This window comes from Bombina bombina, chromosome 4 (genome assembly GCF_027579735.1).
Source record: "Bombina bombina isolate aBomBom1 chromosome 4, aBomBom1.pri, whole genome shotgun sequence".
NCBI classification, from domain to species: domain Eukaryota; kingdom Metazoa; phylum Chordata; class Amphibia; order Anura; family Bombinatoridae; genus Bombina; species Bombina bombina.
In genome coordinates this window covers 662,160,014-662,177,285 of record NC_069502.1, presented here as the reverse complement: position 1 = coordinate 662,177,285, position 17,272 = coordinate 662,160,014, and the positions used below count along the sequence as shown (strand labels likewise).

Here is a 17,272-nt window from a genome sequence, read left to right as displayed (position 1 = left end):
CAAGGAGTTCCCTAGCAATGTTGGAGGTTTCAAAAATAATTCTATGGGCAGAGGTTCACTCTTGCCATCTCTCAGCTATCCATATCCCAGGAGTAGAGAACTGGGAGGCGGATTTTAGAAGTCGGCAGACTTTTCATCCGGGGGTGTGGGAACTCCATCCGGAGGTGTTTGCACAGTTGATTCAATTTTGGGGCAAACCAGAACTGGATCTCATGGCGTCTCGTCAGAACGCCAAGCTTCCTTGTTACGGATCCAGGTCCAGGGATCCCAAGGCAGCGCTGATAGATGCTCTAGCAGCGCCTTGGTCCTTCAACCTGGCTTATGTGTTTCCACCGTTTCCTCTGCTCCCTCGTCTGATTGCCAAGATCAAGCAGGAGAGAGCTTCGGTGATTTTGATAGCACCTGTGTGGCCATGCAGGACTTGGTATGCAGATCTGGTGGACATGTCAAAATCTAATTTCTCTGCGTCCGACTGCTTGGAGATTGAACGCTTGATTTTATCGAAACGTGGTTTCTCCGAGTCGGTCATTGATACCTTAATTCAGGCTCGAAAGCCTGTCACCAGGAAAAGCTATCATAAGATATGGTGTAAATATCTTCATTGGTGTGAATCCAAGGGTTACTCATGGAGTAAAGTCAGGATTCCCAGGATATTATCTTTTCTCCAAGAAGGATTGGAGAAGGGATTGTCGGCTAGTTCCTTAAAGGGACAGATTTCTGCTCTGTCCTTCTGCACAAGCGTCTGGCGGATGTTCCAGACGTTCAGGCGTTTGGTCAGGCTTTAGTTAGAATTAAGCCTATGTTTAAACTTTTTGCTCCGCCATGGAGTTTAAATTTAGTTCTTAAAGTTCTTCAAGGGGTTCTGTTTGAACCTCTGCATTCCATAGATATTAAGCTTTTATCTTGGAAAGTTCTGTTTTTGGTAGCTATCTCTTCGACTCTAAGTGTTTCAGAGTTCAATTTATCTGCCTTACAGTGTGCTTCCCCTTATCTAATCTTCCATGCAGATAAGGTAGTTTTGCGTACCAAACCTGGGTTTCTTCTTAAGGTGGTATCTAATAAGAATATCAATCAGGAGATTGTTGTTCCGTCACTGTGTCCTAATCCTTCTTCAAAGAAGGAACGTCTATTACATAATCTTGACGTGGTTTGTGCTTTAAAGTTTTATTTACAAGCTACTAAGGATTTTCGTCAAACATCTGCATTGTTTGTTGTCTACTCTGGACAGAGGAGAGGCCAAAAGGCTTCAGCAACTTCTTTCTTTTTGGTTAAGAAGTATAATCCGCTTAGCTTATGAGACTGCTGGCCAGCAGCCTCCTGAAAGAATTACAGCTCATTCCACTAGAGCGGTGGCTTCCACATGGGCTTTTAAAAATGAGGCTTCTGTTGAACAGATTTGTAAGGCGGCGACTTGGTCTTCGCTTCATACTTTTTCTAAATTCTATAAATTTGTTACTTTTTCTTCTTCGGAGGCTAGTTTTGGGAGAAAGGTCTTACAGGCAGTGGTGCCTTCCGTTTAAGCGTCTGCCTTGTCCCTCCCTTCAACCGTGTCCTATAGTTTTGGTATTGGTATCCCACAAGTAATGGATGAATCCGTGGACTGGATACACCTTACAAGAGAAAACAAAATTTATGCTTACCTGATGAATTTATTTCTCTTGTGGTGTATCCAGTCCACGGCCCGCCCTGTCATTTTAAGGCAGGTGTTCTTTATTTTTAAACTACAGTCACCACTGCACCCTATAGTTTCTCCTTTCTCTTGCTTGTCTTCAGTCGAATGACTGGTAGTGGCAGTTAGGGGAGGAGCTATATAGACAGCTCTGCTGTGGGTGATCCTCTTGCAGCTTCCTGTTGGGAAGGAGAATATCCCACAAGTAATGGATGAATCCGTGGACTGGATACACCACAAGAGAAATAAATTTATCAGGTAAGCATAAATTTTGTTTTTATGATTTTACTATAGAGTGTGCAAACATTTTTTTTCTTTTTTGCCACACCTAATGTCCGGAGACGTCTTTTCAGAAGTGGTCTTCATGGAAGACTTGCTGCCATAAAGCCGCAGACGTGGAAACAAGACCAAGTGATGCAACTATGTACAAAAACAAAGGAATTGGGGTGCATAAAAATGTCAGCAGGTGCTCTGGATTGATGAGTAAACATTTTTAAATATTTTACTGCAGCAGAAGACGTTTTTTTCGCCAAAGGGCTATAAAGCAGTATAAGAATGTCTGCAGGCAACAGTGAAGCATTGTGGAGGTTCCTTGCCAGTATGGGACTGCATTTCTGCCATTGAAGTTGGGGATTTGGTCATAATCAATGGTCTCATCAATGCGGAGAACTGCAGGCAGATACTGATCTATCATGCATTACAATCAGGGAGGCATTTGATTGGTCCCAAATTTATTCTTCAGCAGATTTAGATTTTTCTTCTGTTCCCGCACTTTGCATTGTTAATTGATATAAACTATTTTCTATTTTGTGTGTATGTGTATGTATATATGTGTGTGTATATATAGATAGATAGAGATATAGATAGAGATATAGATAGAGATATAGATAGAGATATAGATATTTATATATTCCACAGCCCTGAACACTGACAGCTGCACGGTTCCCAGCAACCCAGACAGTTAACCCCTGAACAGCCTGGGTGACAGGCCCACAGGGAAGCATTATAAACACAACACACACAAAACCGTATTTATATAGTGTGGTGTACTCGGGCGTATACCACACCCATAGGGGGCGCCTCCTGATAACTAAAATACCATAACACAAAAAGTCAATTGTTGCAAAATAATGTGTATATAGCAATACCAATAAAAGTCCATACGACCAAAAATAGATGATAATCCAAAAAAAGATGATGAGGCAGCTCTCTGTCATAGGACGGTCATCCTGATGTGTCGTTACCTAGAGAAAGAAGGGAACAGAGGCGCCAACATGGCCTAGTACAACCAGAACAGGTATACAAAAAAGCAAGAGATGTAGTATACTCAAAAACAGACGCGCACCCATACGGTGCTATTATAGCAGACTGGAACTTCGCAGTGGTCCAGCTCACTGGTCACCTCCAGCACAGATCCAAAAAGTCCATAGGAGAGCCTGTTGGTCAAAGGAAACACACAGACATAGCCCAGTAACGTTTGGACCAAAGAGATATGTGACTAATAGATTGCACTTACAGGATTCTAGGCACCTCCAGGTGCTATACCAGCATACTGGGACCTCTCAGCTGCCCAGTGGACTGTTAGCTCCAAAGCAGGACAACAGCAGTCCCAAAAGTATGTTCCCAAAAGGCCCGCAGATAAAATATGGTAACAAGCACCATCCAACAGCAAGTGTATATTTTAAAAAACTTTATTTTACTCTGTGTGTATTTAGTCTCCCTATGGGAAAAATGGGCAACCAGACGTGGACTCCTTGATCAGTGTGCTTAGAGTAATACTGCTACACCTCACTGACGAGGCCCAATGAAGGCCGAAACGATCGTCTGGGGTTGCTGTGTTCCTTGTTCAGAGAGGAATTGCCTGGTATTTCGGTGCTGGACTGACCGTAATTGGCGGGATTAGACTGATATACTACAGGAAAGTTCTACTCTGTGAAAAGTATTACTGGGCTAAAAGAAGTTGCACCCAGGTGGTAAAACGCCATAGAACAGGCTAACAATGGTATTGAGCTGGTTGTTCGTTCCTGTGGGTGCACTTCTCTCTGTGTATATGTGTGTGTGTGTATGTATGTATATATGTATGTGTGTATATATATATATATATATATATATATATATATATATGTTTGTGTGTGTGTGTGTGTGTGTGTGTATAGAGTCCCAAAACACTCAGGATATTTTACAGCAAAAGTCATCTTTATTAGATGAAGTTTCAGAGATGTGAACTCTTTCATCAGATCAAAAGTATGTGTGTGTGTATATATAAATGTCATCCCCGCTTCTGCTCTGTACACGCCTTCTCATTTCTTTGAAGCAATATTTAAAAAAAAACACAGGATCTATATGTTTCAGTGTATGATATTATTTGTTTTTATGTTTGGATATAGGATGGAGCTAGCTTTATTGTGCTGGATGAAGAAAGATTTGCAAAAGAAATCCTTCCTAGGCATTTCAAACATAGCAACATGGCCAGCTTTGTCAGGCAGCTCAACTGGTGTAAGTATTCAATGCATCTGTGTTTATCTTACTCATAACAGATTAGGGTGATTGTGTTAGTTCTGTAATTTACTTCTCAGAATATGAGTATCTGTATATGATCCAAAAAATGGATCACTAAATATTGCACTTCTTCTTTAACTTAAAGGGACATAATACTCATATGCTAAATCCCTTGAAACTGATGCAGTATAACTGTAAAAAGCTGACAGGAAAATATCATCTGAGCATCTCTATGTAAAAAAGGAAGATATTTTACCTCACAATCTCCTCAGCTCAGCAGAGTAAGTTCTGTGTAAAAAGTTATACTCAGCTGCTCCCAGCTGCAGGTAAAAATAAAAAAAAATGAAGAAATGAACAGCAGCCAATCAGCATCAGCAGTGCTGAGGTCATGAACTCTTACTGTGATCTCATGAGATTTGACTTAACTCTCATGAGATTTCATAGTAAGCTTCCTTTATCTGATTGGCGAAATATGAGAGTTCACAAGGCTCATCCCCTAAGCTGTCCCAGGACAGACACACTAAAATGCTGCTTAGAAATCCTTTACAATGGGATGTGGCTACTGAGGAACTTTTGAGGTAAAATATCTTTCTTTTTTACATAGAGATGTTCAGGAGATATTTTCTAGTCAGCTTTTTACAGCTATGCTGCATCACTTTCAAGTGTTTAAACATTTGGGTATTATGGCCCTTTAAAGTAAAACGTAAAGTTTAATTAAGTGCCCGGTTTTTAAAAATACTCATAAAAACAGGGGCACTTTAATTCATTAAACTTTACATTTAAGCGTTTTTTTTTGGTGGTGTTTTTTTTAAATACTTACCATTTTCCTTATGACAGAAGACTGGCGGTCCTCCGCCTGCAGCCCCTGCTGTACTTAGCATATCAATGACGAATCCGGCTTCCTCCTATCATTGCGTGGCCTCGCAAGCTGAACGCCTTGGGGTGCATGCAGCGATTGGAAGAAGCCGGATTCGTCATTTCTGTGCTAAGTAAAGCAAGAGTAGCGGGAGGAAGACTGCTGGTCTGTTGTCATAAGGAAAAGGTAAATATCTTAAAATATTTGCTTAAATGTAAAGTTTAATGAATGAAAGTGCCCCTGTTTTTAAAAAGTATTTTTTTAAAAAAACTGGTACTTTCTCATCAAACTTTACATTCACTTTATACTTACTTAGCAAAATTATATTAAAGGGACACTGAACCCAAATTTTTTTTTCGTAATTCAGTTAGAGCATGCAATTTTAAGCAACTTTCTTATTTACTCCTATTATCAATTTTTCTTCGTTCTCTTACTATCTTTATTTGAAAAAGGCATCTAAGCTATTTTTTGGTTCAGAATCCCTCGACAGCTTTTCTTTATTGGTCAGTTAAATTAATCCACCAATCGGCAAGAACATCCCAGGTTGTTCATCAAAAATGGGCCGGCATCTAAACTTACATACTTGCTTTTCTAATAAAGATATCAAGAGAATGAAGAAAATGTGATAATAGGAGTAAATTAGAAAGTTGCTTAAAATTGCATGCACTATCTGAATCACGAAAGAAATAATTTGGGTTTAGTGTCTCTTTAAAGGGCCTTTATAGTAAAAAAATAAATAAAAAAAGAAAATTATGCAAATATGCAGTTATCCTTTAGCATGTAAATTTAAGGCTATTGATCCTAGATTATTGTGCGTTTAACCCCATGCACAGTAGAAATCCTTGCAGAAACACTGCTGGTGCTGAGTGGAAAGCACTGCTGATCCAATCAGCAGCATTAGTCACACGATTCAGATGTGTAACTAGTGCTGCTGATTGGATCAACTGCATTTTCCACTCAGGACCAGCAGTGCTCTGCAAGTCCCAAGCAGTATTGGTGGTTAAACTCTGAGTAGTCTAGGTTTTGATAGTTTTAAATTGTAGGCTCTAAGGGTTCCTCCAAATATGATAAATGGTGCGTAGAGTTTAGCTATAGAAAAACAATTGCAGTAAAAAGAATGTTTGTTTTAAAAATGCGGAGACTTGGCTGATAAGCTATTCTTATATAGTGGCACACGGAAATGTCTTGTAAGTACATGGTGTTTCTGGCAACCTTATAAAAGTATGTTGTTTGAGTGTTTTGTGGTGGTGTTCTGTGATTACAGATATCTGTAAGAATGAGACAAGATTTTGATATTCATTATGCATATCACAAAGATTAAAAGGAGTATGTTTTGCTTTTAGATGGCTTTCATAAAGTTATGCATGATGATGAGATTGGTGCACTTAAGTATGGTGCAGGAAAATATCAGCATCCTTTTTTCCAGCGTGGACAGGAACAACTACTCACAAAAATTAAAAGAAAGGTAACTATTGCAAAGCAAGTTAATATCTCTCTATTACTTGTCAGAATTTTACACCCTTTTTTTATTTTAAGTATTTATTTACTTGTGTAAAATGGCACATAGGTTTTAACTTAGAAATATATTCTATTGTAGCTGGAAAAGCATATAACAACAAAACTCGTTGTATAATTTATTGGAATAGGGGGAAAAAGTGTGTTGCTGCATCTTTCAGTCAGTGCCCCAAACGCAAGAAAACATTTGGATTGTAATCATTTAGTTTGTGTTTAAACAGTTACTTTTCCAGGGCTAAACCAATCTGCGTTTCCATAGCAAAAATATGCATATTGTAAGTGAAATAGCTGTTGCTGTAGGTTAAGGATTTCTATATTTCATTTGTGTTTTATAATTTTAATGATCAAATTTGTTCTCTTGGTATCTTTTGTTGGAAAGCAGGTACGTTAAGGAGCATGTATGTGTCTGGAGAACTATATGGCAGAAGTTTTATAAGAATGGTATCCATTTGCAAGAGCTCTAGATGGCAAATTTTCCTGCCATTTAGTGCTCCAGGCGCCTACTTGGGTATCCCTTCAACAAAGAATAACACTGGAAGAAAGAAAATATGATAATAGAAATAAATAAGATTTTTTTTATTATTATTACTGTATGCTCTCAGCGCTGTGGAATCTGTTGGCGCTCTACAAAAACCGATAGTAATAATAATCTTGTCTGAACCAAATTTTATTTTTTTCATATCCCCTAATAGTGGATAATTTATATTGTTTTTGGATGGGGTGTGGTAATTTATTTGTGGAGAGGAGCATCTACCCTAGAATTTTGTGTGTTTTTTATATATATATATATATATATATATATATATATATATATATATATATATATATATATATATATATATATATATATATTTATTTGGGCTGGGCAGATATGGGCAAAAAAAACTAATTGCGATTTTTAAAAAAAAAAAATAATAAAAAAAAACGCAATTGCGATTTAATAGCGTTTTTCTTAAAAATGACTATAACACCTTCATTTTGCATTATAAAGTTTTATTTAACACTACAGAATCTTAATGTACATGTTTCTCAATGCCCAATACACTCTTAGAGCATAAAAATACAAACCACAAAACAGTTAAAATAAAATTTGCTGCCTGTGATGTGATTAAATAATAGCCACTAGCCAGTTATTAGGTCTTATGACACACAACATTCTCATGTTTTTTTGGACAGTCATTCTAACTGTGGATAGTGGTAAGATTAACAAATGAAGCAGTGTAAGACAGACACACACACACACACATACATACACACATATATATATATATATATATATATTTATTATTATTATTATTATTATTTTTTTTCTTCTTTTTTTAAACATTTATTTGACTGAAAATGAGCCCTGCTCCTGTCCAGGAATCCATTACAGGCATATAGCAGTAGGGGTGGGGGGCTGCTCCTTTAAAAAATGCTGTGCCTTGCTGATATAAAATACATTGTAGATGCAGTTAAGTTAACCCAGCAGCTAATAGCAGAGGGGACTGCAGTTTTAGCCTTTTTGGGAGCAGTGGGGTTAACTGCATCTGCTATGTATTTAAGCCGTTTCTCAGAGAGCAGGAGATTGTGTGGGAGGTTCCATAATGTTTACATAACCTAAGTTTCTGACTGCAGACGTCCCTAGGGGGAAATATAAGTAAGTGGCTTTCTCTGCTCTTCATTCCTGCATGGGCTCTGCTTTTAGATTTCTAGATTGATCGGCTGCTTCTCAGAACAGAAAGTGAAAGTAAATGAGCCATTTTACAAATGTGTGCTAAAAGTAACCACTAGATGGAGCTGGTTTGCAAGAAATCACAAATAAATCAATGCATTACAGCCACTTCTAACTGAATTTTTTATGTAGGAAAAAACGCGGCTCCTTGTGGTTTTAAAATCGCGGCGATCCTGGGTGCAGCGAAAAACAAAGCATAATCCTGAAGAAACGCGCACTCCAAAGGTCTTAGTAGTAATCCCACTTTAATGTGTGAACGTTTTCGAGCCACAAAAGCTCGTCCTCAGACATGCAGAAAATTATTATAGATTATTATATAAAAATATATATATATATATATATATATATATATATATATAATATCTTGCATCTTCTCTACATCATTGTGTAATATTTCCTAAATATTGCTAAAAAAAAATACATATATACATTATTTTACCAGATCATTGTTTATTACTTGAGGTTATGACATTTGGTAATAGATGTATCCGTGTTTTGTATACAATTCCATTGATTTTTTTTTTTTAATGTTATTTGAATTACCTCAAAGAAAGGTTTGCTTTATATGTTCATATTTGTCATGAATACTGCTATGAAAATCAGCCGAAGAAGCAGGGTTCTTTGAATCTTATTTGTTTATTGTATACCGTTAAGTGGATTCAAGTTTTGCTTACTAAATTTGGATCAGTGTTTTACTTACCAATTTAAATTTCTGAGTAGATGGTGCTCGACACCGGGCAGACTAAAACGTATGTATCCCCATTCTACCATTCTAGCAGGGAAGAGGGGACTTCACATATAGTGGCATTGCCCAAAATTAGGCACCTGGGAAGAGTTTTTTGCCGAAATGAGCAAAGTCCAGGGTGTGATCCTCACCCCTGAACCAAGCGTTTTATATTTTAGAAGGGAGCTATTCCCAGGCTTTGGAAAACCCAAACGCCCCCAAGCACACCTGAGTGGAGGAAGGCTAGGGTCACAGAGCTTTTACTATGGGAGACCTATCACTATTTTAAGATTGGAAAGAGAGAACTTTATGAAGTTATGTTACTCATGTGGGAAGGAAAACGACTATAGATATTACTTCCTCATAGTTCTAAGCCCCCATTTAGGGAATATTTAACAGTTTTATTAGGAGACTTTTCCATGATCTATTCTCACGGTATTCCACCCTGAATCTTTCCGTCCCATCCTCCCCCCCCCCCCTTTTTTTTTTTCTTTACCAACCTCCCTCCTGATATAGAACGTATAGAGCATCTGTATAGTGTTGTTGGTCAAACATGGCTAATCTAGTATCCATAATGAATAATCTTTATTCAACTGTTTAAGAGGTTATGAATAAGGGATAAAAAAGAAAAAGTAACTACATGCTCATTGGGAATTGAACTCTGAGGACTGTTGCAGGGGCCAGGTGCCGGTCTCTTCCATCAAATGCTGGATGCTGATTTCCAGATGGTTCATACATCACCGTTATGTCTGACTGTAATTATGTGTTAAATTAAGAACAATGTATCATGTTGGTTCATCTTTTTGATTTTAGTACATTTTATAAAGCTTGTTGAAAGAAAAATGTTTTACATAATTTTTAATAAATAAATGGATTTGATTATAAAATATTTTACTGTTTTGTCTAAATATAAATTATATTGTGGTAAAATTAGATGTTTAAGATTTCAAATGTGTAACTGGCATGTGCTTGGCAGGTACCTTTACCACCTTATCCCATCATTTTTATTTAGTGTGTGACAGTCTGTTGAAACTCATTCCTCACCACTCCCAGAAATCTAATGTGCAATTACGTATGTTACTATTAATTTTTTACCAGGTTTCTGTCCCACGTATGGAGGACACTAAACCTGAACCAGAAGATATGCCCAAAATACTGACTTTCCTTCATCAGCTGCAAGGAAGGCAAGATGCAATTGATTCAACTGTGGAATCTTTAAAGAGGTAGGAAAGTTCAGTATAGTAAAGGGTATATAACACTTTAATTAACCCCTTAATGACAGAAGCCATAGATAAATACCCTTAGGTGTCTAGTTTTTCCAAATATATACTTTTGTGTAGCCTTTTTGAATTGGCTGATAGCTATTAAAGGGACAACATAGTAGAAAAATGACATGCTCTTATTTATTAGAGCATGCCATTTTAAGACTATAGACCTTACACTTCTGAGTGTTTAACCCCCGACTAGCGCTACTTGATTGGGTTATAACAAATTAGAGCATGTCATTTTTTTACTGTTATGACTTTTTTTTTTTTTAAGCTTACAGTACAAGCATAGCATATTTTAGCTCTAAACAACAAGTTTATCCTTGTAATTGGCCTATTTTTGCTATAAATTTCATGGAAACCTAGACATGGTATTCCTAAAATCAGAACAACCAATTGAATACGTTTGGAGTTATTTGTCTTTAGCTACACTAGTTTTGTAGAAATGGTTATAAAGAAAACTCCTTACAAGACAGCAGATATTCATGATGTAACTAATACTAAGGAAAAATGCCAAAATTGCCTATCATTTAAGAAAACTGGAAAACCTCTGTCCTTAAGGGGTTAAATAAAAAATTTGCACATTTAATAATTTACAAAAAAACACTGATGTGTAAATTGTTCTTTGTGTTAAAAAGTATATAGCTTGACAGTTTGCTCACATCCCGTAGGCAGGGCTTTTATTTAAAGGGACATTAATCAATACATTTTTTTTTCTAGTTTGTGTCCCCAGTTATCTGTTTTGCCAACTGGAGTATATTAAATTGCTAACATATAGCTTGTATTTAAAATAGCTGATCTCAGTACAACAGTACTGAATATAGAAACGATAGCTAACCAGAGCTGTAAAAATAAACATTCTAATGGGAGGGGGTGAGAGAAAGTCCTAGTCTATTTGAAAGGATGTTCCTGCTACAGCTTTGAATGCCACAAACTCATCACAGCTGCTTGCCAATGTAATGTTCCTTTTTAATGGTTAAGGTAGTGTATCATCATTTTATATATGATATAAAGTGTTTAGGTATGCATAATGAAACATCTTTGCAATATACTTTCATTGTTTATTTTCGCCCCTTTTTATGTAATTTGCCTCTGAAAATGGTGGGTTTTAGAATTCTCTTTGAAATGCACCCTGCTGACTTCTCAAGCATAACTCTGCTACATATCTATCCCTGACTGGTTTTAACTGATAACGGCAAAACAATGCACTTTATACTAACATAATGACCATGGTTCGCTTTGATGCCTGCAGGAAAAATTACTTTATTTCTAAAAAAAAACATTTAGACTTGGTTGACATGTTAGTCTACAGCTAGACAACAGAAATGACTTGTAATTACAAGGTATGTACTGTCCCATTAAAAATACTGTAGTATTCTCTCCCCCCCCCCCCCCACTAGTCCTTGCTAGTTGTTAATGAAAACAGCAAATGATTTATAGCAGTGGTTCCCCAACTTTTTCAGGTCACTGCCCCCTTGGTTCTATAAACTTGCCATTGTCAACTCCCTAACCGAACCCATAAAAATATATATAATAATCAGACCAACAGTGCAAAACCTCTAATAAAGTTAATGATAATATAAAGGATATAATTGTAAAATAAATGCTTTAGACTGTATTATCTTTTGATACCAGCTTTTTAAAATGTATAGTCATTATGCAAGAATCTTAAACAACATTTAGTAATTACTTCACTATTAATCCGATAGATGAGCTTGATGAAGTTATTCCAGTTTCCCAATCTCTGGTTTCATGTCACTCAGTACTATAGGGGTCTTAAATAGTTGGTGATCTGGAGATGATAGCTTTACATGGAGCGTAGTTGTACTACTGCAGCAATAAGTCAAATTTGTAGAAAATGTATTTCTTTCATGTAATTGAAGTCCATGAGCTAGTGACGTATGGGATATACAATCCTACCAGGAGGGGCAAAGTTTCCCAAACTTCAAAATGCCTATAAATACACCCCTCAGCACACCCACAATTCAGTTTTACAAACTTTGCCTCCTATGAAGGTGGTGAAGTAAGTTTTTGCTAGATTTCTATGTTGATATGCGCTTCTCAGCATTTTGAAGCCCGATTCCTCTCAGAGTACAGTGAATGTCAGAGGGATGTGAAGGAAGGTATCACCTATCGAATGCAATGGTTTTCCTCACGTGAAATCAATTTCATAGGTTCTCTGTTATCGGTCGTAGAGATTCATCTCCTACCTCCCTTATTCAGATCGACGATATACTCTCGTATTCCATTACCTCTACTGATAACTGTTTCAGTACTGGTTTGACTATCTGCTATATGTGGATGGGTGTCTTTCGGTAAGTATGTTTTCATTACTTAATACACTCTCAGCTATGGTTTGGCACTTTATGTATTAATGTAAAGTTCTAAATATATGTATTGTACTTATATTTGCCATGAGTCAGGTTTATGTATATTAGAAAAAAATTTTGGCGCGAAGGTACGTCCGGTGACGCAAGTTCGTAATTTCCGGCGTCTTAGTTGACGCTGAGTTCCTTGCACAAGGTTGCGTCTGCAATGACACGAGTGTGTAATTTCCAGATGTTGTTAGCGCCAAAAAGTTTCATTTTGCGTTGTGCGTCATACTTGGCGCCAAATAATTTCATTATTTAAAACCCTATTCCTATGTGCCTCTTGACTTTTTCAATGTCAGAGGGTTATGCTGTTTGCATTTTTTTCCCATTCCTGAAACTGCCATATAAGGAAATTGATAATTTTGCTTTATATGTTGTTGTTTTTTCTCTTACATTTGCAAGATGTCTCAATCTGATCCTGTCTCAGAAACCACTGTTGGAACTCAGCTTAATGATAACAGTTCTACCAAAGCTAAGTGTATCTGTTGTAAATTTGTGGAGATTATAATAGTTGTCATGATAAGCTTTTACATGCAGAGAATGTATCCATCAGTAAAAGTACAATGCCTGTTGTTCCTTCAACATCTAATGTACATGATATCACTGTGAATATAAAATATTTTATTGCTGATTCGATTCAGAAGGCTTTGTCTGCTATCCCATCTTCTAATAAACGTAAAAGGTCTTTTAAAAGTTGATGAAATTTCAAATGGCCGACAACATACTGAATTATCCTCCTCTGATGAAGATTATACGATTCAGAAGATCCTACCTCAGATATTGACGCTATTTATTTAAAATAGAGTATATTCGTTCCTTGTTAAAAGAGGTGTTGATTACGTTGGATATTGAGGAAACTAGTCCTCTTGATATTAAAACAAGTGAAACTCTGTTTATAAACCTCCTGTGCTTACTCCAGAGGGTTTTCCAGTTCCTGATGCTATTTCTGATATGATTTCTAAGGAATGGAATAGGCCTGGTACTTCTTTTATCCCTTCTTCAAGGTTTAAAAAATTGTATCCTTTGCCAGCAGTTAGTTTGGAGTTTTGGGAAAAGATCCCCAGAGTTCATGGGGCTATTTCTACTCTTGCCAAACGTACTACTATTCCTATGGAAGATAGTACTTCCTTTAAGGACCCTTAAGATAGGAAACTTGAATCTTATCTAAGGAAAGCTTATTTATATTCTGGCTATCTTCTCAAGCCTGCCATTTCTATGGCTGATGTTGCAGCTGCATCAACTTTTTGGTTGGAAAGTTTAGCGCAACAGGAAACGGATCCTGATTTGTCTTGCATTGTTCGCTTGCTTCAACATGCTAATCATTTTATCTGTGATGCCATTTTTTATATCATCACAATTGATGTTAAATCTATGTCTTTAGCTATTTTAGCTAGAAGAGCTTTGTGGCTTAAATATTGGAATGCTGACATGGTATCTAAATCTAGATTACTATCTCTTTTTTTCCAAGGTAATAATTTATTTGGTTCTCAGTTGGATTCAATTATTTCAACTGTTATTGGGGGGAAGGGAATTTTTTACCTTAGGATAAAAGACCTAAGGGTAAATCTAAAGCTGCTAACCGTTTTCATTCCTTTCGACAAAATAAGGAGCAGAAACCCAATCCTTCCCGCAAAGAATCTGGTTCCAATTGGAAACCTTCAAGTTGGAATAAATCCAAGCCGTTTAAGAAACCAAAGCCAGCCCCCAAGTCTGCATGAATGTGTGGCTCTCATTCCAGCTCAGCTGGTAGGGGGCAGATTAAGATTCTTTCAAAGTATTTGAGCAGATTCTGTCCAAAATCAATGGATTCAGAGTATTGTCTCTCAAGGGTACCGAATAGGATTCAGAGAAAGACCTCCTGTGAGAAGATTTTTTTTCTCTCGCGCATCCCAGCAAATCTAGTAAAGGCTCAGTCTTTTCTGAAGTGTGTTTCAGACCTGTAGCTTTCAGGGGTAATCATACCAGTTCAGGAACAGGGTCTGGGGTTTTATTCAAATCTATTCATTGTCCCAAAGAAAGAAAATTAATTCAGGCCAGTTCTGGATCTGAAAATTTTGAATAGTTTTTTAAGAGTGCCAACTTTCAAAATGGTGACTAAGGAATATTCTGCCTTTTGTTCAGCAAGGTCATTATATGTCCATGATAGACTTACAGGATGCATATCTTCATATTACGATTCATCCAGACCACTATCAGTTTCTGAGATTCTCTTTTCTCTTGTAAGGTGTATCCAGTCCACGGGTTCATCCATTACTTGTGGGATATTCTCCTTCACAACAGGAAGTTGCAAGAGGACACCCACAGCAGAGCTGTCTATATAGCTCCTCCCCTAACCCCCACCTTCAGTCATTCTCTTGCAACTCTCGACAAGATAGGAAGTCTCAAGAGATATGTGGTGTAGTTTTACCTTCAATCAAGAGTTTGTTATTTTTAAATGGTACCGGCGTTGTACTGTTTTACTCTCAGGCAGAAATTAGAAGAAGAATTCTGCCTGGAAATTGATGATCTTAGCAGTTTGTAACTAAGGTCCATTGCTGTTCTCACACATAACTGAAGAGTATGGGAAAACTTCAGTTGGGGGGAACGGTCTGCAGATTACCTGCTTTGAGGTATGTTCAGTATTTTTATTTCTAGAGAGATGAATAAGTTCTAGAAAATGCTGACAGAGCCTTGTGTATTTGAGGTAAGCTAGATGCAGTGATTTAACGACTGGGATCATGCTTACAAAACAGGGTAATACTCATGTTAATACTCATATTACTTAGTTACAAAACGTTTAAATGTTTTCATAAATAGAACGTTTTTTCTCTGAGGGAGATAAGTCTTTATTTGGGGCCTAGTTTTCCACATGGCTAGTCAGATACTCCTAGAAGTATTTTCTTAAGGCCCCTCTGACATCCAGTACATGGTGGGAGGGGCCTATTTTCGTGCTCTAGATGCGCAGTTTCCTTCAGACTGAGACATCCAGCTTCCCTAGAGGAGTCCTCTGGCATCTGAGGACCATCATAAAGGGTTTATTTCTTCACTAAATCGTATGTGAGGGCAGGTAGGAGCCTCAGCAGAGCTGTGGCAAGGTGCTCAACTGTCTTTTACCGGTGGTTGATGTTTTTTAAATCCGGTTTGGGGGCTAAGGGGTTAATCATCCATTTGCAAGTGGGTGCAATGTTGCTTTAGTCCCTTACACATACTGTAAAAATTTCGAAGACTTTACTATATTTTTACACTGTTTTGCAGTTTGTGCTAGTTTTTTCTCTTAAAGGCACAGTAACGTTTCTGTTTAATTGCTGTTTCACCTTTATTAAAGTGTTTTCCAAGCTTGCTTGTCTCATTACTAGTCTGTTAAGCATGTCTGACATAGAGGAAACTCCTTGTTCAATATGTTTGGAAGCCATTGTGGAACCCCCTCTTAGAATGTGTACCAAATGCACTGAAATTTTTATAAACTATAAAGACCATATTATGGCGCTTAAAGATTTATCTCCAGAGGATTCTCTGACTGAAAAAAGGGAGATTATGCCATCTAGCTCTCCCCATGTGTCAGAACCTATAACTCCCGCTCAAGTGACGCCAATTACATCTAGTGCATCGAATTCTTTTACCTTACAGGACATGGCGGCAGTTATGAATGCTACCCTCTCAGAGGTATTGTCCAAACTGCCAGGGTTACAAGGAAAGCAAGACAGCTCTGGGGCTAGAACAAATACAGAGCTTTCTGACGTTTTAATACCTGTGTCCGATATACCCTCACAATACTCAGAAGCCGAGGCAGGAGAGCTTCTATCTGTGGGTGACACAGATTCAGGGAAGGCGTTGCTTCAGTCTGATTCTGAAATGACAGCGTTTAAATTTAAGCTCGAACACCTCCGCTTATTGCTTAGGGAGGTTTTAGCGACTCTGGATGACTGTGAACCCATTGTAGTTCCAGAGAAATTGTGTAAGATGGACAAATACTTTGCAGTGCCTGTTTACACTGATGTTTTTCCAGTCCCTAAGAGGTTTTCGGAAATTATTACTAGGAATGGGATAGACCAGGTGTGCCGTTCTCTCCCTCTCCTGTTTTCAAAAAGATGTTTCCCATAGATGCCACCATACGGGACTCGTGGCAGACGGTCCCTAAGGTGGAGGGAGCAGTCTCTACCCTAGCTAAGCGTACAACTATCCCCGTCGAGGACAGTTGTTCTTTCCTAGATCCTATGGATAAAAAATTGGAGGGTCTCCTTAAGAAAATTTTTATACATCAAGTTTTTATTCTCCAGCCTCTTGCATGCATGCATTGCCCCAGTTACTGCTGCAGCGGCTTTCTGGTTCGAGTCTCTTGAGGAGGCTCTACAGGTTTAGACCCCGTTAGATTATATTTTAGACAGGATTAAGGCTCTTAAGTTAGCTAATTCCTTTATCTCTGACGCCGTTTTTCATTTAACCAAACTATCGGCTAAGAATTCAGGTTTTGCATTCTGGCGCGTAGGGCGCTTTGCCTTAAGTCCTGGTCAGCAGACGTTACTTCAAAGTCTAAGCTTCTTAACATCCCCTTCAAGAGACAGACCCTTTTCGGGCCTGGTCTGAAGGAGATAATTTCTGATATTACTGAAGGAAAAGGTCACGCCCTTCCTCGGGATAGGTCCAATAAGTTAAGGACAGAATAATTTTCGTTCCTTTCG

The 17,272-nt window shown here is 37.7% G+C and overlaps 1 protein-coding gene across 3 annotated transcripts in view; it reads left to right on the top strand.

The window, feature by feature from the left end:
- The window catches only part of LOC128656690 (heat shock factor protein 2), a 145,530-nt gene that overhangs the window by 18,314 nt on the left and 109,944 nt on the right, over positions 1–17,272 (top strand). For all 3 annotated transcript variants that reach the window (XM_053710784.1, XM_053710783.1, XM_053710785.1), the window contains exons 2-4: positions 4,057–4,165; positions 6,368–6,489; positions 10,076–10,200. In XM_053710784.1, the coding sequence (XP_053566759.1) occupies positions 4,057–4,165; positions 6,368–6,489; positions 10,076–10,200 (356 nt within the window). The remainder of the gene's footprint in view (positions 1–4,056; positions 4,166–6,367; positions 6,490–10,075; positions 10,201–17,272) is intronic.